At 41.8% G+C, this 24,336-nt stretch overlaps 2 protein-coding genes across 2 annotated transcripts in view; both read right to left on the bottom strand.

Moving 5' to 3' along the window:
• The window catches only part of LOC132257217 (membralin), a 32,568-nt gene extending 25,667 nt beyond the window's left edge, over positions 1-6,901 (bottom strand). The window contains exons 1-6 of the mRNA XM_059754045.1: positions 6,763-6,901; positions 6,310-6,597; positions 4,574-5,449; positions 4,201-4,294; positions 4,072-4,129; positions 2,005-2,088 (exon numbers count right to left, since the gene is read on the bottom strand). Coding sequence (XP_059610028.1) covers positions 2,005-2,088; positions 4,072-4,129; positions 4,201-4,294; positions 4,574-5,449; positions 6,310-6,503 — 1,306 coding nt within the window. The 5' untranslated portion in view covers positions 6,504-6,597; positions 6,763-6,901. The remainder of the gene's footprint in view (positions 1-2,004; positions 2,089-4,071; positions 4,130-4,200; positions 4,295-4,573; positions 5,450-6,309; positions 6,598-6,762) is intronic.
• Positions 6,902-7,055: 154 nt separating this feature from the next.
• The window catches only part of LOC132257186 (pikachurin), a 54,490-nt gene continuing 37,209 nt past the window's right edge, over positions 7,056-24,336 (bottom strand). The window contains exons 5-17 of the mRNA XM_059753982.1: positions 22,587-22,669; positions 22,370-22,488; positions 16,465-16,609; positions 13,574-13,763; positions 12,941-13,077; positions 12,783-12,860; positions 11,736-11,875; positions 11,286-11,361; positions 11,064-11,216; positions 10,140-11,002; positions 9,245-9,346; positions 9,079-9,182; positions 7,056-8,858 (exon numbers count right to left, since the gene is read on the bottom strand). Coding sequence (XP_059609965.1) covers positions 8,704-8,858; positions 9,079-9,182; positions 9,245-9,346; positions 10,140-11,002; positions 11,064-11,216; positions 11,286-11,361; positions 11,736-11,875; positions 12,783-12,860; positions 12,941-13,077; positions 13,574-13,763; positions 16,465-16,609; positions 22,370-22,488; positions 22,587-22,669 — 2,345 coding nt within the window. The 3' untranslated portion in view covers positions 7,056-8,703. The remainder of the gene's footprint in view (positions 8,859-9,078; positions 9,183-9,244; positions 9,347-10,139; positions 11,003-11,063; positions 11,217-11,285; positions 11,362-11,735; positions 11,876-12,782; positions 12,861-12,940; positions 13,078-13,573; positions 13,764-16,464; positions 16,610-22,369; positions 22,489-22,586; positions 22,670-24,336) is intronic.

Here is a 24,336-nt window from a genome sequence, read left to right as displayed (position 1 = left end):
TATATATGATGACATACACATTGCTCTTGATGGAAGATCAAAAATTATATCAAGAAATGGAATGATAAGAAAATAATTCTGTGACTTTCGACGGCGACAGAGATGAAAAGGAACTTTTTTTTTCTTCACCGCGCACCCCAGAGATAATTTTAATCTTATTTTCATATCAATTTCACTTCGATGACAATTCCAATGCCTTTTTTTTCTTCTGCTTCCTTCCATCTTCCGCCTTTTCGCGTCATTTTTCTCCCCCCCACTCACCCAATGCCGCCGCCGCCCAAATGCCTTTTTGGCCGGATAATGACTCCGTGCGTCGCGCGGAGAAAGTGTCCTGAAATGTCACCAAATCCAGTCGCGGAGAATAAGTGCACCTTTGCCCACAAGCGGAGTCGGAGGCAGACAAGGGATGTAATAAAAAATAGTGCACGTAAAATTTAACCCTCCCAGTGTCATTCAGTTATGCGCCCATCAACCCTCCAGAATTTCGCCTCCTCCCCAACGAATTCACTACATATTGGAATCCATCCGAGTTTTCACCGTTCATAAAGCCGAGAGTTGATAACAATTGTGTGTAGATGAAAGACATGACATTATCGCTGACACAAATCGACGGGTGAATCGAAAACTATGAAAAGTCGATTTCTATCTTATTAGACAACAGTAAAAAAAATCTTATTTATCTAAAAAGCACAAATGGCAAAAATTGTCATGTATTGCGATTGAAAAGTGAAATATTTATTAACACTGAACAATTTTCCAAGAAAAATGTCTCAAAAATTGCAGTCAAACGCAAAAAACATCTTTTCAGAAAGTAATTTTAGATTTTCAGAATTATCCGAAAATGTTTTTTCCACTTTGAATGAATATTTCTCATATCTTTTAATTTTTTTCACTTAAAAACTTTAAAAGTAGATTATTTAGAACTTGATTGGGTAAAATCAACTCGAAAAATAATAAAAATCAACTTTGAAAAGTAATATTTTCAGATTTTCTATTAATTTTGCCATATTTTAGTCAAAAATTTCAATAAATATCTATAAAATCAACAAAAATATTTACAAAATAATAAATACAGAGCAATATTTGCACTTTAACGGACGATTTGAAAGTGTTTTGAGGGTTTTAAAGTAAATTTGACAATTTTCGCAGCTGTATTAAAGCTACATTTTGAACTCGCTCCACTGAAAAATTGAGATTTTGGCTTTCCATAGTTTTCTTTTTTATTTCTGGATATTTTCAGTTATTCTACCATTGAAAACAAGTAAAATATATAATCTTTCACTCTACAAAACATCTCGATCAACTCTGTGGCAAATATTATTCACCATGTTGATGAAAATCCACGTTGAACACACAAAGGTGAGTTTTTCAGTAACAAATACACACAGCATACATGTATGTACACACTTTGTTATATTGAGGGGGCGATTTTTATATTTTTGTGAACTCCCCGAACCTTTTCGCGCCACTCAATATATATTTGGTGGAAAGTTTAAGTGAGAATGTGTACAGAAAAAAAGGTGGGAAGTTTAGAGTGTGGGAGAGAAAGCAGCAATGCAGAAACCTGTCAAAAATACATATTTTCCAATAAAAATGCTCAAATATCAAATTGCAAATATTTTACAAAAGGAAGAAGTACATTGGACGCGCTTTTTCAACGATGCCCATCTCCCAATCTATTGTATGATATCGTTGGAAATATGAAAAATATCAAGGCAAAATACTTTTCAATATTATATATATGAAATTGCTTGAGAGAAGACGATTGTGTGTGAGAGAGAGAGAAAGCTTGTAGTCTGAAATAATGTTTGAATGTCATCTGTGAGAGGACATAAAAAAAAGGCTCTTGTTGACAGTGAAAAATCGCACGTTTCGCGACAGATATTCAGAAACGCGCAGTGGAGGAAAACTTCAGCAAGTGAGTGTCGAATGTCACGGCAAAGGGGCCTCATTTGCCTCTGGCAGAGGTAACGAGATGAGGGCAAAATATTCAGAAACACTCACCAACTAGTGCCAGGATCACCGTGAGCAGCGGCGCAGCCGGGAATCGCACGGAAACATTAAACTCCAGCATCTGCAGCAGATCCACTGATGATGAAAGCAGAGAATTCGTTATAAATTAATAATTTTCACACTTGCAAGCGCGCCTGTCTATCAATATGCTTTTCTCTCCATCTTTTTCTTCCTCACTGTCTCTCGCCAATTGACTTTTTTTTTGCCATTATGCGCCTCATCGTCTCTATGGGTAATTTTACGCAATTTTTTTCCTTCTATCACGCCTCGCTCTTCTCCATTCTGTGCTTCTGGATGGGAAAGACAGACAGAGAGAGAGAGAGAGAAGAAAAATTGCCCTCATCCCATCATTATTATCGATGTGACAGTGTCAAGTCTTTCATTATTTCTATCTATTCAACCCTTAAATTTAATAAGCAAATAATTAGGACATTTTTTCCCGAGCGTTCGCTATCAAACACCCCTTCATCTCTAGGGTATTTAATTAAATCCACCCCCACGCGCGCGTCATCGAGATTCACACGAGGGTGTGGTGAAAAAATCCACAATAAAATTCATCAAATGAAATGAGGTATTAATTTTTCTGCTCAATTTCATAGGCGGACTGTTTTTTTTTAAATCACACACGCACACAAGAGTTAAATCAATATCACCATAATTACATATTACAGTGTTGGAATATTATTGAATGAATTCTGTATATAGTCTGTAATTTATTAATTTACAACATTTTGCGAGAAAAGCATCTGATTTGCCACACAATTTTGCACCATCAGTAATCCTGTATTTCAGATCACAGCAAAAACATAATAATAATAAAACAATTATCAAGTATAAAAACAGAAAATTCAAATGAAGCGCGAAGCTCAACCATTCACTAATAGACATACAGCATATCGACGGGTGAATGGAAAACTATGAAAAGTCGATTTATCATAGTTTTCGTCTTATGTATTTTTGAAAAGCCTTTTATTTGTTCTTTCTGTACAAGAATTTTAAGATTTGTATCTTATGAGACAATAGAAAAAAAAAATCTTATTTATCTAAAAAGCACAAATGGAAAAAAATTGTCATGTTTTGCGAATGAAAAGTCGAATTTTCATTGTTCACGCTGTACAATTTTTCCAAGAAAAATGTCTCAAAAATTGCAGTCAAATGCATAAAACGTCTTTTTTGGAAAATATTTGTAGATTTTCAGAATTATCCTAAACCTTGGACTTTAAATGAATATTTCTCATATCTTTTAAATTTTTCCTTTGAAAACATTAAGAAAAAGTTCAAGTAAAGTATGAAAAGTTGATTTTTTTTGCATAAAATCGACTCAAAAACCATTAAAAATCGACTTTGAAAAGTAATATTTTCAGATTTTCTATTAATTTTGCCACATTTTAGTGAAAAATTGCAATAAATACCAATAAAACATTTACAAAATAAAAAACACAGAGCAATATTTTCACTTTAACGAACGATTTGAAGGCATTTTGAGTATTTTGAAGTAAATTTGGCAAATTTCGCAGCTGTTTTAATGCAAAATTTTGAATTCGCTTTGCTGAAAAATGGCGATTTTGACTTTTTATAGTTTTCGAGGCACCCGTCGATATATTTTCCAATATTGCGTCAATATTTAGCTTCAGCAGCGAAGGAGTGGCTTTTCCATATTGAATATCCCGCGCGTGGAGGTCAGTGTTTCTCCGCCAGTGAAAAGGTCACACTGAGGAAATTGATTGGCATCGCAATGATAATCCTATGCTAAGGAATTTATAACCTCATTCAGTGTAATTATAGTCACCCTTCTTGGTCAAATTAGGGGTGCAATTAGGAACCAAAATTGGTGAGTAACATAGAATATTGGTGCAGAATTGTCATCTCAAGAGTACAACAAAAGCTCTTGCAACTCTGATGGCTGCTCGAAGATCACGCAATTGACATCATGGAAACTCCATGTTTATTGGTGGTCTCCTGATGAGGCCAGAGTGATGGCAATTATTGGCTACGAATTAAGCCACAAGGAGAGACATTCACCACCCCGCACAAGACATATAGTTCCCCCACACTCACCTATAAAGACGAAGATTTGATGATGTGAATACCTCAGCAGCATTGAAATGGAGACAGTCTGGAGTGGAAGAGGAAGAGATTAATTAGATGCTGTGGCAAAAGACGTCAATTGACATGAATTAAACTCACGAAGAGGAGCATTATGAAGAAGGCGGCCGGATAAGAGCCTCTGGCCATCCACCACATCGACACAAATCGATAGTGTTCCCCAGTCACGACATTCCTGCACCAAGAGAGACACAAAGAATCATTCATTATCTTCTGTTGTGAACGATGAAAAAAATTAGAAAGTATAAAAGTTTCATTGCGTGATTGGACAATTTTGCACCGCTCATTGAAATGCATTTCGTTTTTCGTGGGTTCTTCGGCCCAAGAAAAACACACAGCGCAACAGTAACAACACACAACATATGCAAAAACAAGGTGTGTGTGAACTTGCGGAGTTGCAAAAATTCCAAGATGATTCAAGGTTTTGCTTGCAACACACAAAAGAAAAACACACCTCAAGTATCCCTTGTTGTCTTCCTGCTCCGCCAGCACTTTCACCGACGCCATCAGGAGATCATCGTAGCCCAGAAACTCCTTCAGGATGAATCGACTGAAGGTATCGCCGAAGCACTTGTCCTTCTCCGGATCCAGCGTCACAGTGTACACGGGAATCTTCAGTCGCTGTCGCGTGGTGGATGACAAGCGCAGAAATCCATACTCCAGCGAGTACTCCACAATGTACTGATCCTCCAGCCACACGGCATTCACCAGCTTCTCCACCTCCGGCACACTGGACCGCAGCTCGCCCTCCTTCTCCTCCTCCGCAGCCGCAATGGCGGAGTCGTTGAGCGTCTGATTGGCATACACGATCGAATCCTCATCGGACGTCTCCAGTTCACCCTCGGCGCCGCCCTCCTCCTCCTCATTGCCGCCCAGCAGGCCTTTGGACACATCCGAGAAGAGACTGTCGAACTTCGTGCGCTCCATCATCACCATCTGCGTCTCAATGTACACCTTCACGTACTCCGTCGCGGCGCTGTGGCTGTCGTTGTCCGGCGGCGGCGGCTCCTTGTCCGCCTCCACGGCCGCCGCCCCGCCGTTTGACTCCTCGTGCGGCAGCGTCGTGGACGGATCGATGCTCACCAGGCCTTCGCGATGGTTGTTCCGCATCAGCGTCAGCTCGCTCTCCTCCACTTCCGGCAGCTTCGCCGCCGGCGGCGCGTTCTTCAGGATCTCCACGCGCAGAATGCCGTCGCGCGGCCACTCGCCCTTCACGTGCTCCAGGCACGTGGCCGGCGTCTGTGAGAAGGTGATGTGAATGTACACGAGAATGAACAGCGCCGTGAGCGCCTTCAGCAGCATCAGCAGTTCAATGGCACGTCGCATTGGTCTGCAATAGAAGAGATTCATCCAATCAATGCCTCAACATCTTACGACAGGGCAACTTCAGCATGACCCGCGGGCAAAGTGGAGCAGTATTTCATGTTCTGCAGCAAGGTTAAGGTTTCTGTGACGTCAAATCCAAACATAAACACATTTCTAATGGGGCGCGAGAGATAAAGATGATGGCAATCATTGGAAAGTCTCTTTGTGCAGAGCTTTAAGAAGAAATCCCCAGAAAAAATGCCGCATCATTTTTCAAGCATGCGAAAGAATCGGTTTTGTCCGCATTCGAGTAGTAGGAAATGTGAGATTATTTGCCAAAAAAAAGAACACAAATCTAGCAAATTGTCTTCCAGGGACAAAGTGACTCAGTCGCGGTGCTCTGCCTCTTTGATTTTTCTTTTATATCTCTTAAGACACTTAGCATAGTGCAGAAGAAGACTGAAAAGAGGAAATTTGAGCAGTTTTGACCATTACAAGGCTGTGAAATCTTCAATTTACACCAAAAATTCAGTCAATTCAGCATCGGACACTCGGTTTGAGCCACTCTGTTCGACGTCTCTTCTTGTATAATAGCAAAACGCCAGGAAAGCAATAGAAAGTTTGGCTCTTCTTGCGCTTCTTACTCAAGAAACGCTTCAAATTGCCACAAATTGTGCCCCTGATCAAATTTGCAAAGGGAAAAGTGCAGTGAAAGACTGTTAAATGGAAAATATGGCACTGAATTGATGTTCTGCAGCGCATAATTTATGAGACGTTGCGCAAACAATTGATCCGGGGGTGGATTTCACACTGCCACGGAGCCCAAGAACACCTTCGAGCGGCTCGAAGGCTGTCCGGAGAGGGTGAATCGCAAAGGGAATTTACTTGGGTATCGCTTGGGCATAGGCCAGGGCAGTCTTGAAGAAGAGGGCGTGGAACAGGCGATCTCGCACGTTCATCAGTGAGTTCTGGTTGTTGTTCCTTGGCCGATTGTTGTTGTTGTTGTTGATGAGCGGAACACCCGGAATGGCATTGTTCTCCGGATTCACTCCCGGAGGCAAAACATTTGCATCCGTCATGCCGCTTCTGGTGTCGCCTCTTCCCTGTCCGTCAAAGTCTCTTGTGTGGCTTCTCGGGGGATGTCGCGTGGATGAGACTCCTCGTCACCTGTGCCTGCAGGGTGAGAAAAGCTGTTCAGTGGTGGTTTTTTTTTCTTTGTCCAGAAGTGGAATTGGAGGAGGAGAAATGGAGCCTCTTCAGCTGCGACGGACAGTCGAAGTGAAAAGGTGTGATTTTGGGTGGAAATTGTCGCGTGAGCTGTGCAAAAAGTCCACTCACCTTATCTCTGTGAGTCTCAGTAGCGAAATGTGTTGGTTATTTATTTATTCCGTCACCATATCATGCATAAAATTGAATTTATTTTCACCACAAAATACCAAAAAATCACTGATACATTCAGCTGAATCTGACAGCTCACACCAATGACAAAACATTCTCCTCACTAGCCCACAGCGCCAGCGGCCAACAATGGCAACGTCGAGCGATGGACTTTTGAATCGCCACCACTCTGCCTTACCGACAGCAACGGACGCCGCGCACACGCTAAAAGAGCCAAAAGACCAACTTTATCCATTTTTTACTCTTTATTGGACTCTCCTATCACACGCAGTGATTTAATGGTGATTATATAAAATCATTTGATACTATTCATTCCTATAGTTAGCGCATATATACTCAAATTACAGTTACAATTACCAAATTTCGTCCATGAAAAGTGATTTTTGCTGGTGCTTTTGCAGACAAATCATTCGTGTGTGAAAATCAATTGCAATTCCGCTGATATGTTCATCTACACATTTCCTATTTCAGCAATTTTTCCGCATTGTCGCGTATTGAGAGATATTTTTAAAAAATAATTCGCCTTGTGACACTCATGAAGCATTTTTTTTTATCTCCTCTGCCGCGCGCTTTTCCTTTCATTTTAAATATGTACATTGACATTTTGTTCCAAAGTGTGTGATGTTCGCCCACTCTCTCTGTCTCTCTCTAAAGATACGTCTAATTGCAAATACACAGTCTATAAATTGTCTGTTATGATTATACCATTGTCTATGTACATTGTCTCATCATTCTTCCTTACTTCCTAATTGCAATGCATATGCTGATGTGTATTCCTCACAATTTTTGTCCATAAGAGCATCGCTTTTATTCAATATGTCCGCCATGACAGACTAAACGGCAGCTTCGTTAAGTCCTGACGCGTGTGTGATGTGCAATGTCGCCAAGGGATAATTGACGAGATATGCTCTGATTGGGAATTATTCGGCATTTTGGTTCTCTTCTATAACATCTAAAAAGTACATCCACTAATTAAAACTGCGCTGTATTCTGTCAGTTTTACAAAATGTCTTCCATTTTTTTTTTTCGTTCTAGGGTGTCGCGTTTTTGCACTTTTTCTCTCTCTGCTCCGTGAAAACTGTCCAGATTGTTAGATTCTTTTTTGTCGTTAGAGATTAGAGAAGTGTTGGGTTTTGATAGAAGTTGTGTTTTTTTTGTGTATTGTACAAGAAAATACAGACGTTGAAGTAACAATGATTAGAACTCTTAAAGCACTTGAAATATTCATGGTTTTACATCCCTCCATTAACAGTTTTCTTCTCTATTTACAGATTTAGGTCTCATCTTTCACCCTTAATAATACACATTTATCGATTATGACTACATTTCTGTTCCACCAACTCTCGTCCTTCGTTCAATTTAACACCTATTTTACTTCATTTGTTCAATCTCTCCCACTAAACTCTCTGCGCTCAAAATCTCACACCCTGTTAATTAAATATCTGCTTGCTCTAGTTGTGATTGGTAAAATATATACGTCTTAATATCATCATCAGTGGTTTGCAGAAAATGCTTAAGAAAATTGAAAAATTGCCTGAATTGTTGGAAATTGATATATTTGTGTTGTGGTATTGCAAGGGTTAAAAACATCTGCTCTTCACCCCCTTTTAGAAAAGATATGCAAGTATTTCATAAAATTATTACTCAACTTATGTGCTTTTCATTTTTTATAGGAAACTCTTTCATCAATTGACCACTTTTCCAAAAAATTGCCACTCAATTTGTCGCATTTCTCTGCTCAAAAACTCAAATTGACTCGCGTGCTTTTTTCTGCACGCTTTCAGTGTAAAATCTCCTTGTCAGGGACATCATAGAAAAATTCCGCATGGTTGGTGCATTGATCTAGAAGCTTTCTCTGTGAGTTCAGGAGTGAATATGCCTTCAGAGAACTCCTATTTGGACGTTGTGCGCCGTTCCCAGGACGCTCGAGTCGAGATTCAAGCGCACCTGACCGCCCAGGATTACTTCCGAGATGCAGCCAACGATGCCAGCGCTGTATTTCCGGCGGGTGTAGTGCGAAGTCTCTGGCATTCCACCTGGAAAGGTGTCGTTAAAGAACATCTTTTTAACAATCTTCTCAGAACTCATGCAAAATTCCCTCCAGAATTAGACCGGTGATTATAAATATTTCAATGGAAAATGTCCATTATTTTCTCCTCTTCATCAGACATGCAGATCAATTTTTAATGAATTTTTGCGAGGAAAAAATCCTTCAATTAGATGTAAAAGCCACTTATTAGCATACAGTCCACTCACCCACGTAAAGCCCAGTGTTCGTGTTCAATTGCCTAAGTCTTCCCGGCGCCTTCCGCACGGCCGCCCTTCCGCCGTCCACCTCCAGCGAACCCTCCTGCAAGTTCCTGCACAACAGACAAAGTCGGTGAGCGCGCAATTCTCCCGAATTTCCCGCCAAATCACTCACCTCACGAGGCGCACTCGATGCCACAGCCCGTCGCTCACTCGCGTGAAGTTGTACTTGATGTCCACATCTCCGGAGCCCAGATTGTATCTCAGGTGGAGGAAACTGTTGGGAGATGAGTGAAAATTTGACTAAATTCGTCAAGTTGCTCTCGCTGGCAAATTCAATTTTCATCCCTCTGTGACGACTTTAATGAACTTTTGCGAAAAGCTTTTCATGAGATTCTGAGAATTCTGATCGACGGAAGAGAGAGTGAAATTCCCAGAATCACAGAAACGGTGTCAGTGAATTTGCTGGGCTTTTATTTCGACAGAAATTCAGAAGTTCTTGTGAATGATTTATTATCAACCATCAAGCTAAATTGACCTCTTTGATGTGCATAATATCAGAAGAGAAAAATGTTAATTTGCACATATAACTAATGTGATTTGAGCTATTGAAATACCCGACATACCTGGGAATTAATAGGTATTTAAACTTTGGAACTCTGACATTGAGTATTACACATATTAAATGGAAAAGCTTTCGGGGCTTTTGATACTTTCCAACCAATTAAAAGCAAATAAAGCACATGAATAGTTAATTCTCCAATGCTCATCACATCAAAGCCTTTTTGCATTCATCAACTAAAAGTATTTAGTAGGTCAAATCCATCAATGGAAGATTCTTGCAGCCAATTTTGAAAATTGCTTTTAAAGTATCACGCGTTGTGAAAAACATCTCTTGAGAATTTCAATCGAAACTCCTGCAAACTTTTCCCAAAGTCCATCAAATATAGCTCAGCGCGAAAGCTCTCGAATTGGCGCTTGGCCGAGAAATAAACTCAATTTCACTCGAAACATTCTCTGGGTGATACAATTAGAGACAATCCACTCGATCCACCCTCACGGACACTCACCCTTTCTCAATGCCCAGCGAGAGGAAGTCATCGTCGGGACGAGCACTCTGTCGTCCTGTCCAGAGCAGCAAACCATTCTTCGAGTGCGACTTGAAGCGCAGATTCACGTCTGTTGAGTAACTGATGATCTGAGCCAGAGTCTCGGCGTCGCTGTAGTGGAAGAAGCTGTCGTGTCCGGTGAAACAGGCGCCGTGGCTCTTCTTCCTCTTCAGTCCGTGGTGAATCTCACGCCAGGACTCGTCTTCCGGACGCTCCTTCATGATGCGTCGCATCTCATCATCGAAGTCCGGTTCTTCGAAGAGCGAATCATCTGCGTCGAGTTGCAGAAGTGGCTTCTGATCGTCGTCGAGTGATTTGTCAGCATCGACAGGTGCTTCCTCCTTCTCATCCCGCAGAATCCATCTGTCATCATCGGGCAATTCATCACTATTATCGTTCATGGAGAGGAATTGACCATTATTGACTGTCTCGTCGTCCCAGTCATCCAAATACCCTCCGTCTTGACGTCCCTCGATCTTCAGCGGATTCTCTGTCGTCACTTGCTCCTCCTCAACATCCTCAACGTAGTAATCATCGTCATATTCCTGCTCCGGCTCCTCCTTTTCAGGAGCTGGCGTGGTTGTCGTTGAAGTGGTTGTTGTAGTTGTTGTGGTTCGCAGCATTTCCTCGCGGCGCGCCTCCTCTTCAGCTCGATGGCAGGGACCATTTGATGGACTGCACTGACACTCGTAGGAGTCCAGATTGGGAACGCACAGAGCCAAGGGTCCACAAGGACGTGCCACGCAAGCGTGAGGACAGTTCTCAATGTTGGATCCGCCAAGAGCCTCCGAAATGATCGCATAAGGTCGGCCATTGACCTCCATCTGTGCAGATAAGATAAATTCTTAGCTCAAATCCCACCCATTCTCTGTACTCTCAACAAACCTTTTGAATGCATCCCACGAAGGTGCCTTTCTCCTTCAAATTGGACGGCAGAATTTGGGTGTTCTGCACACCGCCGAGGAACAAACTGTGTGGCAGTGACAAATGCCAGAATCCATTTGGCGAAATGGTCATCACTTCCGCCAGTTGATCGACCTGTGAAACGAGGACGAGTGTGAGGTAAATTGCCTGCTATTCGAACAGAAATCTGTGCCCCTAAAATACCTTCATCACGGCCAATCGGGCTGTTCGGGAAATCTTCACAGTGTGCCATTGACCCATGGACAGTGGAAATTCACTCCTGGAAAAACAGAAGAGGACACATTATGCCATAAGCTTGTGCAAAATCTGCTGATGTTCGTCGCAAATCCTCATTTAGAATGCAAAATGCAGTGAAACACACATGAAACTCCAATGAAACGATGAAAGCTCAACAACTTTCCTCGAACAAATATCCACAAATTCCAGTGATAAGCAGAGAATGCAGAAGCAGGAGTTTATCTGAAAACTCTGCCATTCATGGGGTGTAATTGAAAACGTGAAAATTCCCCCCCCACACACACACAAACACACACAAGAGTCGATGGTTTTTGGGGGGAAACGCGATAAAAGCAAATGCCATCCTCCAGAGCTTTGGCGATAAAATGCCGTGATAAAAGTACATGGCATACTCACCGGACTGTTGCTGGTCCACTGCCAAGATCGAATGTGAACTCCATGTGACCCATATTGAGGCACAATGATATGTAATCACCATAGTCGTGATGGCCACTGTAGAGCAACAGACCGTCCTCCTGCTGCGGCTTTATAATGATCTAACCAGAGAAGAGAGTCGGCATTAGTCGCCCAGAAAGCTTATGTGCAATTAAAATTCAGTTATACCGCCCAAAAGCTCACGAGTTGGCTTGCCAACTAATGAGCTCCAAGGCGAGTTTCGGATGTCCCCACACACACCCACATCAGCCGCACAGGGTGAATTACTCCTGCATGAGCGAGTGGAAAAATTGTTCGTTTTCCAGTAATTTTCCGTCGATATTTAATTATAATTGGTGAAACTTTGTGGGCCGAGGCGCTGTCGGCGGTGGAATGCAGAAATCAATACAAGTCATTCTTGTCGCCTTCGGTACAAGACAAAGCAATTAATTCACCCTCAAGTACTTTACCCATCGAACCAGGAAAAATATTTGAGGGGTGGCCAAGTGACAAAATGGACAAATTCTGGGTGAGAAATGCATTTTCTCTTCAATCTAAAACCACACACAGATTTTTCTCCAACACGCGAGTAAGTTAAGACTTTTTTCCCTCCACAAAAAGTACATTATTAGATTGAACTTTTTATTCTATCTCGTTTGAGTGACTCAGTTATAGAGTTTTTCCTATGGAAATCATAGTCTCGATGAAAAACTTTGGCGATTTAAAGTAAATTTGCATATAAAATTCCATGTCTAAATGAATAACAAAATTTTGCAATTGGACTGCGAATGGCGTAGAATTTCAATATCACATCCCCCTTCCACAATGTTACTTCATCACCCCTTGAGCCGGCTTTAAGACAGTCTCACGAGGGGATAAACATTTGTTGTTGCTCAATCGAGAGTGTTTTTCAGGACACATAAGAGCATATAATTCAGAGTGAAATGTTACCCTATTCTGGGCTGATGTGTTTGGGGCAAAACACGTGTAGACAATTGGTCGAGGAATCCACCCTCGGGCATCGCTTACCTTAAACTCCAGCCAAATGAGTGCAGAGTCTCCGAGCGGGGCGAATCGCAAATAAGATGATCCATTAAATGAAGGCACCTGCGTGGGGGGCACAATTAAATGAGAATGAATTGTGGGGTGAATTTATCATAATTATATTGCCGGGCGGGCGGAATTACCTGTAAGTCCAGTCGCATCTCGCATAAATCACCACCAAAGCCGAGGGGACACAGACAAATGGCACCCTGATCGGAGGGCAGGCATTTGCCGCCGTGGCGACATGGGTATCGGCTGCAGCGATCTGTGGAGCACTCCTCTGGAAGCACACAGACAGAGTGAGAGTGAGAGGATTTAGGCGGTGAGCGGCAAAACATGCTCTCGCAGTCGGCGGAGTTATTAAATGAATATTTAAATTTCAATTCACCACACACTCGAGCCCGGGGAGGCTTCATCACTCATAATTAGTGACTGCTGTGCATGAATTTGGGAAGTTTTCCCCGAATTTACGGCACACACAGAGTTGATCGCAAGCTGCCCCGGAAAATGATGCTCCAACTCTGTGAGCTTTCGCAACATTTCCCAAGAACATTTCGCATCCAGACGCTCATCAGCTCAGGGTGAGCAAAGAAAAGAGATCTCCCGAGGGTGAATTAAATATTTTAGTCTGTGCGTCTTGCTCAACACAACTCAAATTGTCCGCCTTTCGGGACATCTCCCGGTTCACTCCATGAATCTCCCCACCGACTAACCCCAGTGAAAATCCCCGCGGGACGTGGAGAAACTTTCTCCTGGGCTCACATTCAGATACTTACGCACATCGAAGCCCTGGTTGACGTCGCCAGAAGGTGAAATATTAAACTCGTACTCATGCTCGTTAGCAATGAACTTCCTCACGCAGCCCACAAAGCCCTCGTTGACCGGCAACTTCCTCGCCATTCCAGTGATGTTTCCCGTCCCGCCCAGAAACACCGGCTCCCTGAAGGTGATCCTGGAGAAGAGGCCCTGCAAGAGATGGGGAGAGAGAATCGATTACATCCCGCATTATCAATTTTGTATCGCCCCACAAAGTTCCTGAGATGGAAGGGAACTTCTGGATGTGAAGATATATATGGGGAAGTTTCTCCCGGGGGGTGAAACGGAGATGCGGGACTTCTGTACAAAGTGAATTTTAAACAAAAACGACCAAATTACAGGGGTGGGTGGCCTCTTATCTTAGTCGGGCGCTGCCTGAGACTCGCGACAGACTCTTGAGATGAAAAGTGTAGTGTTGCGATGTGGAGAACGCCAAGAAAAGCAAGAAATAGAAGCCTCAAGAGGGCAATCATTGCGAGGAATAAGGTATGAATGCAAAAATACTTGTGGTATTTCTCAATTTGTATGGAAATTGAGATCAAATTAACCTTTTTCTTTCTCTTCTGATCTCTTAAATCTTAAAACTCTGTCTGTTATTTATTTCATCCTCACAAGCAATGTACTTGCTTGGCGTGCTTGACTACCCCCTTGTGATTAAAAGTGTGATCCTTTGAGACTGAGAAGGGCAGAAGCTCTTCTGTAGAAATTTTCCGAGGCTCTGGAGTGGAGGCGGCTTAAATTCCTCGGCTCTAGAATGTAGTTTTTTGCGATAACGACCGACCGGAAATTTTCAATTATCCACCAAAGTGAACGCAAGATAATTCCTCATTCTCGTTTTTTGGCGAGGGTGAGTGTGGGAAGATGCGGAGGAGTGTAAGGCAAAAAGACCTAAGACAAACAACAGAGCGAAAATTCAGTTGGTTGGAAATTTTTGTGTAAGAAAATGTGGATTTCAATTCAATTCAACTCAATTCCCATTTGTGCTGTTTGAGACGCTGCTGTCGTGTAATGTGTTTTATTGTAAATCGAAATCCCACCCTCGCTGTGTGCGCCCCTCCAGAGTTGCGGAGCACACATGGGGCGAGTCGGGGTGGGCGGGGAGATGCGTGGATAAAAGCTTGAGTAAATTCAATTGAGGCTTTTGGATATTTGCGGAAATATTTTAATGCTGCCAAAATTGTGTTACAGTCAGTTCACGAGGGTTGCCGGGCGGCTAGGCGACGTCAGGGGGATGAGATAAGCCCTGGTCCGGCCGCAGGATAAGTACACTAATAATTTCAGACAACGTAGCATCACACCATGGGCAAGTTTCGGGATAAGCTGCCGGTTATTAAATATAGGCTTCCCCAGGAAGTAAGACACTTTTGATAGTTGCTGGCCCGGATTATGCCGAGAGTTCTGGTTGTGATAATTAGAGTACGATGCTCCTTTTACACTTTCCACTCCCGAGGGATTTTCCTCGGTGCCGCAATGACGGCCAGAGCTGTTTTCGGATATGAGCGAGAGGATGGAGAGATGCTTTTAGCACACATCCTTCCGGACAAATTGTCAGGTGGATTGGCAAAAGCTCTCCCCCCTTTTCATATTGCAATATATATTTGACTATTATTAAGTCATGCGCCAAAACTTCGAAGATGGGAAGACATTTCCTGTCCCGGAGAAAGTTGGGGTCAAAGCTAGAAAAATCTTTAATATACAAACTTTTCTCCCAGCTATCCAATAATTTCATAAAGTTGTTCGATTTCCAAAGTTTACCACCCTAGCCCCAAGAACTGTCTCACAACCATTTCTCATGGCAGCATTTATTACATTTTTCTTCCCAAAACCCCAATACATTTCTCTTGCACACACACACAAACGCGCGCTAACATTTGTGTCTTCGCATTGAAACACATCCGATCAATATATTATTGAGTGTGACTGCTTTGTTCCTGTCCCAAGTGGCAAAGTTTCAATATATGGAAAAAGCCGTGTGGAAAATTGCTGGCCAAATTGATAGGAAGATGGAGCATTTTCACGTGTCCAATTCCGATGAAATTTCCCTGTCACATTTACCCCATCCCCTATAGAAACTCCTGGCGAACCGTCGCAGCTCTTATTCTGCCGAGCTGGCTCTCCTTATTGGGGAGGCCACCCTAGGTTATTTGCTTATGAGCCACTGCGGTGGGGTTTTCAATACAACTGACAAAGTTCCACCAGCTGAGGGTGTGTTTATCCAACCGCGTTGCAGGGGTGGCGGGGCATTGTGGCTTGTGTGAAAGGGGGAAAGTTTGGAGAGGCCTTGAAAATTGCAAATGCAACAATTTACTATCACAAAATTCCCTCTGAAATCTGTCTAGCAATTTCACATGAACATTTGGAATCATCAAAACCCTTGAATTGTTGTATTGAATAGAATTTATGAGAACCTTTTCATCGCATTTATTGAGAAATCAATTGAAGTTGAAGGGTTGAATGAGGGTTTAGATATTGAATCTGGGATTTCTCATGCATTGTTGTGAAACTTTCATAATTTTCAATGATAATTTCCACCATCAGAACGGAAGCGCAAATACGTCAAGCCACAGATCCGAAGAAAGGGAATCATAAATATATTTGTCCTCTTTATATTTGACTTGGAGGAATATGTGTGTGGGGGTGGACTGGAGCTCGAGGATGAATACGAAAACATGCAATAATAAAAACGTCCCTCTTTTTCTCACGGATTATCTTGCAACGAGTGGTGAATATTGATAGTAATAATTCTTCCCCAGAGGGCGGACGATGCGAAGCGACAGAAAAAGGGTTCCAAATCGGGGAAAATCCTCCCTCGGCATCAGCGGGGAGGGTGTAAGTTCTGCTGAGGACTTACTTTGGATCGTCCCTGGACACGATTTCCCTGATTGAGGAGCAGCCATGCATCCCATCTGTGTCGATAAACCGTGACGGTGTTCCACTGATTTAGCACAACAGTTTCTTCAGATTGCACTTTGCCGGTACCAGAACCGCAGTCGAACCTGCAATTAGAGAGTATTTGGTTAGTATTGGATTTTTTCTGCACACTTGCCGCATTCTTGTCAGCGATAGCAAATCCGCCCCGGGTATTGCTTCCCATTAGCAACACCATTCCAGGACACCCTCATCCCCCCCCCACCCCCCATTCGCCAATGAGTTCCATTCAGTAGCGATAATTGACTACGATATTTTTTCCACCCTCTCTCTCTGCTCGACTTCCAGCTGGGGGAATTGATTCTCATTTGTCTGGTGCGCAGGTAAAAACACCCCCTCAGATATGTTCAATTTCACATCATCCGTTAGTTGCAGTGCGATAGCAAATTAATATCCCACCTGAAATTCAATTCAGTCCCATCTTCCTGTTGAATTTCATAAATAGCGCGCACAAATCCGCGTATCTGATTGTATATTGTGTATTGTTAGAGTGAATGTAGCACAGGAAGTGCTTTTGCCGAAGAGACAGCAAATAAATGGGTGGATTATGTGCAGGGATATTTTTCATTAAACATTCTCAGTCTACAGACATTTTTCCTGGAATTCATCAATGGTTTGTTTGCACAATCCCTTTCTGCCTTCTCCCAAAAAGCACTTTATAGCGAAGGGGGATGTTTTCCGGAACGACTGCCCTAATAATTTTTGGAGAAGAGAGACGCACTGAGATGAAGCACTTTCAGCTGGCGCTCTCATTCAGTGGTTTTGCAAGGCAAACGATTTATCAATTTCTTTCAGTGCTTATCGCAATAGAGAGTTGTTTATTCCCCGGGAAAGTTCGCATGTCGATGGAAAGTGGTCGGCTTCGAACAGAGGAGAGAGATTAAACTTTTCATTCACGATTGTTTCATCTATATACACATTAATTTTCCACGATAATGCAGGTCCCCGCCTTCAGGAGGAATTGGCACAGAAAGTTGAGCAGTAAATATTAGCATTTAGTATTGTGCTTATTGCAGCAACTTCAGCAGAATCTCCACGAGCCAGAGATATCCTGAACAGCATCGGGATTGTATGTATTGTCGCAATGTACATGGAAATCTATACGGAACTTTTCAGAGGGTGGCTTGCAATGTAAATGATACATGTGAAAATCGTTTTGTCCGCACAACCCTTCAAGCATTTATCATCCTTTCTTCACATTGTGTGTGATTGTTGGCCAGAAAATGGCACTCTTCCTCAATTGAGAGGATGTTCTCATCTGTGGGGTGAAGTTGTTTGGGCGGAAAATGTGAAAGTTTGCATCTTTTGCGACAATTCAGGAGTTTGCGAGAGGACATTGAGGAATTGACTGATTTATGAGAATGCTTAATTATTCAATAAATTGCTCTCTCTAAAATTTCTCTTCTCTCACCAAATAATAAACTATATGGCGGCGAGGGTTGATAGCTTAAACTTTCTCCACAAACTTTGTTCATTTCACCCAACTACATATTTGCCAAAATACGTATTTTAATTATTTTTCTCCCCTATACAAATATTTCACATTTTCCCCTAAACAAAACTTTCACATCTCGCTCATAAATTTCATTATATTATCTGAAGCGAGAGAAAGAGAGAGAAATGTGTGGAAATTTCTCGCTCTGCTTCATCAAGCGTGGTTTATTGAATCAGCGAGAAAAATATTTCCAACATATCAAAGAAAGTTGTATAAAGTCAATTGTCATAAATTGCACCTGTCTTTATGAATTGTTCACGAAATGTAGCGTAAATTTTCAATAACATTTCTCAATCACGTTAAATTGCACACTTTCTACCCGGCAAATATTTAAAATTGCCGCTTTGATCCCGATTTGTGATTTTTGCCAGAAAATGAAGGGAAAAAGTGCGGGTTTTTTGCTTAATTTTAATAAAAGGCAAAATTTCACCCTCCAATGTTCATTTGCTCATTTCTTTTTCTCTCCATGGAAATAACTCTGTTTCGCTCAATTGTTATGCATTGCTTTTGTCATGCCGAGCATAAAAAAAAATGTTTCGAACGCAGGGGTTGATAATTGGCAAGAAATGTTAAATAAAAGAAGCCCCCAAAGTTAAACGTGGTTATGAAATATCAAAGTAACTTTGAAAATCTGAAGGAAAATCTGCTATAGTTGCAAGAAATGTAAATAAATCCTAATTTTCCAGAATTAATTCAGCAATTTATTAACCCCTGCAAAAGAGACCAGAGCCCTTGTTTATTTTCAAGATCAAAGCATTTTTTTCCAGCTCTCCTCGGCAAAATGAACCCTTTTTCCCGGGGTTTTCGACTCAAATGGGAGCCAGAAAATGGTTGGAAAAAGACACAAGTCTTTGCAGAACCAGCAGCGTTTGATCTCACCACACCCCAATCGACTTCACATCCACCAAATGGCAGGTGGGTGAGACGAGAAATATTAATTAGTCACGTGCCACCGTAAAATTTAATACCCAATACAGCCGCATTAATTTTATTCAAATGCACAGTCAAACTGAGCTTTGATGACGAGGCTTTTGTGTGACTGGGGTTGTTTGCTGTGGCGAAAGCCTCTTAGGTGCACTCTGCCTAATTAATCATTTGGGGTGGATTTTGAGCTGCAGCAATTACTAATAATAATACGGAAAACTACACTCGCAAAGCAATATTTACAAAAAATTCACTATGAATTGAGCTATGAATGGAATATTGAAGAGAGAAGCTTTAAATGTCCAGTGAAAAATATATCCGAACTCAATTTTATCTGTCTGGGTATTCCGAGAAAATAATAAATGCAATTTTCTTGGAAATTCTCGAGACAATGAGTCAGAGAATTGTTTGGCAGAGGACCGAAATAATTCATCAGATATAAGGAGAATGGAATGGGAAAGCCACAAATGACACTCCTAATGTCCCCTGAATTCGTCTTAATGAATATGGAAAATTTCATTATAATTTATTCCTATACTTTGCACAGTCTTAATCATTTTGGATTATGCTGAGAGAAATTTCGATTTCGTCCCTTCCACAGAAGGCTTCAGGAATGCCATTTTACTGAAAATTTTATAATGAGAATTTCTCATGCGAATTGCGATGTTGAATTTTCAATGATTCTTCAGCTGTACTGGAGAGATGAAATCTCAAATAATTCCCATCAATGTTAAAAAGCAAAATTGGAATGTATGAAAATATTCAGTCATTTACTAATACAATATGATTTACATCAAAGCATACCAAATGCAAGCGTGGGATTAAAGGTGAGTTGTCAAATGAAATTCCAAGAAAATCCTTGTGAAAATCCGCTTAGGATTCAATGAAAATTTCCGAAAGTTCCCGGGAAACTTAAAAGCTCTTTATCGCACGCTGTGAATTGCCATCAATACCCCCAAGTTGGGGACAATTCACAGATCATTTCGAGAGGATTTTCTGGGAAATTCCCACGTGTTGGTGAATATCTCATTGTTGAGGATTTTCTCTCCTGCTGTAAATTTACATATTCAAGAAAACCCCACATTGTCTGCAGTACAATTAAAATTATGAGCTTTTCGCAAATTTTGCCATCATCGTCCATCTTTAAACTCCATGACGCTCCGGGCGCGATGACTCTTCATCAAACTCACTTTCTCCGCGGCAATGAGGCGCTGTGTGGGTGGCAGGAAACTTTCCCGAGCCTCCCATCTCACCTGACGGCGAGGTGGAGGGGTGCGGAGGTACATTAAAATGAAACAAATCGAGAAAAAAGCTCTCGCGGTGTGAAGATGAAAAGTTGGAAAGTGGGCGTTGTTATAGTGTTTGTCGGGAGAGTTTCTCTGGGAAAAATATTAAAATAATACCGCCCCGAAATTCTCACTAGATATATAATGCCGTGGATGAAGTCTCTCACATCCAACTTCCTTTGCCATTGCTGCAGGTTAAAAGTGTTGCTTTGCGGAGGTGGATAGCGGCATCGTTTCTATGGCAATGTATGTTTTATACCATCTCAAAACATACACTCAGACTTTTCGTTATATTGCCCTTTCACATTTATACATCATTTCATTCCTCATTTGACGTGCGGAAGGCACACAAACAGGGGATGATGGGCTGAGGTGGTGGGTGGACAACTTTTGCGCCAGCTGAGAAAGGAAGGAAAAGTGGCAAAAATATTTCACTTTGATACGCGAATATGAGATGAAAGCACCGAAAATCTGAGTAAGAATACGGCAATTGTCCCTGTCACATTTATCTGTGTGATGCCTGCAAAAATGCTGAATATCTGATACAATAAATCTTCGTACCGGAGAGTGCCTTCTGCAGTCACCCAATATTTATATATGAATCTTCCTGATTTATTGCTGTCAGTTTTCTATTTGAAATATTCCAACCCACACACAATCTCTCCCTCTCTCCACCTAATTTCCCTCCTAAACATATCGCCTTCGATGCGATTCAGGTCAACCGACCAGAGTCGCCTCTCGAAAGCACTGCATGAATAATTGAGAAAGCTTTCGCTCTTCTACTCGCCAAGCTCACTGAATGACCCGAAAACTTTATCCCATGATTTTCTTTCATGCCATGATTTCAACTGATAACTTGAGTTATGACTGCCATGCACTTATCAAATTGAGGGAGATCCTCTTTCATCGCTGGCTGTTTAGAGGACGAAATCACCCTCCTCAAAGTCTCTGGCATTAGCCCATGAATATTTTAGAGGGTTGTATTTTTCAAACCACACAGCAAAATCTCATTTTTATCCTATGAAGACTCCGGTGGCATAAAAGGGAAAATTCTCCCCATTAATGCATTAAAAGAGCATCACATATTTGACTGGCTAAGAGCTAAAAGTTGAAAAGAGCTTAGATGAGAGATTGTCGATAAGATACACACCAGAAGCCAGGGAAGCAATAATGGTGAGGATGTTGAGAGAATAATCGTATCTGCAATCTACAATCGACACACGCAACTCTTTGTCTCACGCTAAGATATTCAAAATATGGCAAATAGAGTGTTTTATGCTGAGGAAGGACTTACGATATCACCCATGAATTATTCCTCCAGAGCTGAGATATATTTTGTTTATGTCCTCACATTAATTATAGGGGTGAATGGCTGTGTGGGTGGGCGATGAAACTACGTGATCACATAAAATGCGTGCCGTGGAGGTGCAAAAAGATGATGGAGAGTAATTTTACAGTGGCATCACTCCATCTTCAAATCTCCCCCGGAATGGCTTTTGATTTATTTTACATCCTCCCCCCACCCCCGCTTTTCTCCACTCAGCCGAAAAGCCCAGCTCTGTGTGCAATTCGTGCGCGGGGGTGGTTTTTCGGGAAAGGGCATAACCATTGGCAAAATGTGTCAGTGGCAGAAAGTTATATTTGTGTATGTGTGTGTGTGTGTTAATATCCGGAGGATTTGGGGAAATCTGATAGGAAAATGCTAGAAGCATAGAAAATCAGTTTTTGCCTCTTGCAAAATGTTGCCACTTTAGCTCTGAAAGCCACCCACTTGCACGGACTCTTATGTAATGTTGCTTCTATGTGGCAAAATGGCAGGAATACACAAAGTCAGCAAATAACACCGAGCGACATGTCAATCAATTTCTGATGATGATTTTTGCCAACAAGGGGGATTTCAGGTATTTCCCGTGGGGTTGAGAAAAAATCGTTGAATATCTCTGCATGTGTTCAGAAATGAATCACAACATTCGCTGGTATATATTCTCTAATAAATGCAAAATATGATGCAAAAATGCATAACTTGCTGTCCCTTCGGGCTTTAATTTGTGAAATATGACGAAAATGTAATGGAAAATCACTGGGGTTTCCCATTGAAAAATACATTGCAATTCACACATTACCAGAATTCAATGAATCCCTGATGGATGAGAACTGCCATGAAGTCACCAGTGAGATCATCCCGTTCGCCAGTCAATAGTATTATCCCGTCAAAAGTCTCCGGCCGGAACTCGATGTGCAGCTAATGTGGATGAGACACGAAAAGTGTTTTAGTCTCCCAGTCATGTTTTCGGACGGAATATTTAATAAGTGAACATGCAAATGGAATAAAAATTGTACCTGGACATGCTTGTAGGCACCACGAAGGGCGGGAAAGGACATCCAGGAGTGTTTGGAGAAGCGCGGCACAGACACTTTCAAATCTGCAAAAAAAAGAGAGAGAGAAAAAGATGGAGGAGAGCTTAATTTAATTAATTACACGTAATTGAATGCCGTGCACTCCCAAAGCGCGTGCTCAACTCACTGATGGCAAATTAAACAGAGCGAGGACTTTTCCTCGTTATATAAGATGATCCACAACATTTACTTTGTAATCTACATTATCTCTCGCCGAGCCTTGGCTGGTATTTACATGCCTTCTTCCGTCAATTCATCATTCATAGCGGAACACTCGCGCTTCCGCCTGAGCCCAGGAACGCTCCCGTGACGTAATCGACACACACACTTTCTTCCAGACTCTCTCTCTTCGTGGAAGTGAAGAATAGCAGAGCACTTTTGAGACGCCGTAGAATATAAGAGTGGATATACATGTGGGGCAATTGAGGCAAGATAGCAAAAGAATTCCTCAGCAAAGGGAAAATCTGTGTATGGTTCATTGAGAACAACCCCCATAGGTAAAGCAGTGGAGGAATTCAGCGCGATTGAATAAGAGAAAATCGCTGAATCATGGATACAAAATGTATGGGAATTGTGAAGTTGGCAAGAGTGTTAGAAAAGGTTTCTCTATGAGAAACAATAGTATAAATTTCCAGAAATTGACAGACAAATTTGGTTAGTATAAATCCACTCTTTCACAAGTGCATTGTTGAAAACAACAAATTTAGTCTGGAAAAGTATACGTTAAGCTGTTTGAAATCCTTCCAGTTTGTCACGATTAAACCCTTTCTCGCCACAAATTTCCCACGATAAGAAGCGAATCAATGCTGCGGCTCAATCCCTTCGGTACAAAACCCCCTCGAAAATCAACCCCACAAAACGGGGTGTCGATTGTTTTCGGAAGCATGAGTGAAAATTACTTGCTGACACCTTCCGATTGTTCAGCCAGAGTGAGTGCGCGCAAATACGAAAAACGAGAATTATTCCATCAACTTTCCACCAATCCAATGGGGGATTATTTCATTGAATTTTCCAGCATAACTTCTACATCATGTGGATTTGTGTGGCGACAAAAAAATAGGGGGGAAAAGCCTTGTTATGGAAAAATTTCCCGCTGTCAATTTGTCGTGTGCGATTCATGGAAAAAACTGATGCACACTTTGAGGAATGAATTATTACCGAACAGACGCGTCCATGTGCAGCAGTTTGCCATGTGTATGATTCTATAATTCATTATTACCCTTGTCACCGGTTGCATTGTAATTATCATCACACGCACACACACAGATGAAAAGCTCGGCGGCAAATCCGCAGAGCTTTTGCCCGCCGTGGTCGAATTCGTGATGTTGTCCTCGCGGGTTCGGGGTTGGATGAGCAAATAAAATAGTCCACCAATTTCTGGTTGACAATTAAATTATTCGCGCGCCGGCAATAAATTTCAACACAAGAGTTGCGGTGCCTCAGGGCACTTTTTCCCATTGTGATTTTGTAGGTGAAAGAGGGAGTTTCAGAGGCCTTTTTGGTGTGGGTGAATCATTTGAATCATTCGTTTATTAATGGAAAACAATAAAAAGGGTGGTTTTACTCCAACACCCCAACGAGGAAAGCTGTGCGCAAAAACTGCTGTAATTCATGGGTTGAAATCCAATTTTTGGTCACAACGATATATTAACATTCCGCCCACTGTGCAATGTTGGAGAGGATAATAATTTCC

This window comes from Phlebotomus argentipes, unplaced genomic scaffold (genome assembly GCF_947086385.1).
Source record: "Phlebotomus argentipes unplaced genomic scaffold, Phlebotomus argentipes genome assembly contig_42, whole genome shotgun sequence".
Taxonomy (NCBI): Eukaryota; Metazoa; Arthropoda; class Insecta; order Diptera; family Psychodidae; genus Phlebotomus; species Phlebotomus argentipes.
The sequence above is the reverse complement of the archived record's forward strand: the minus strand, read 5'-3'. Positions and strand labels throughout refer to the sequence as shown.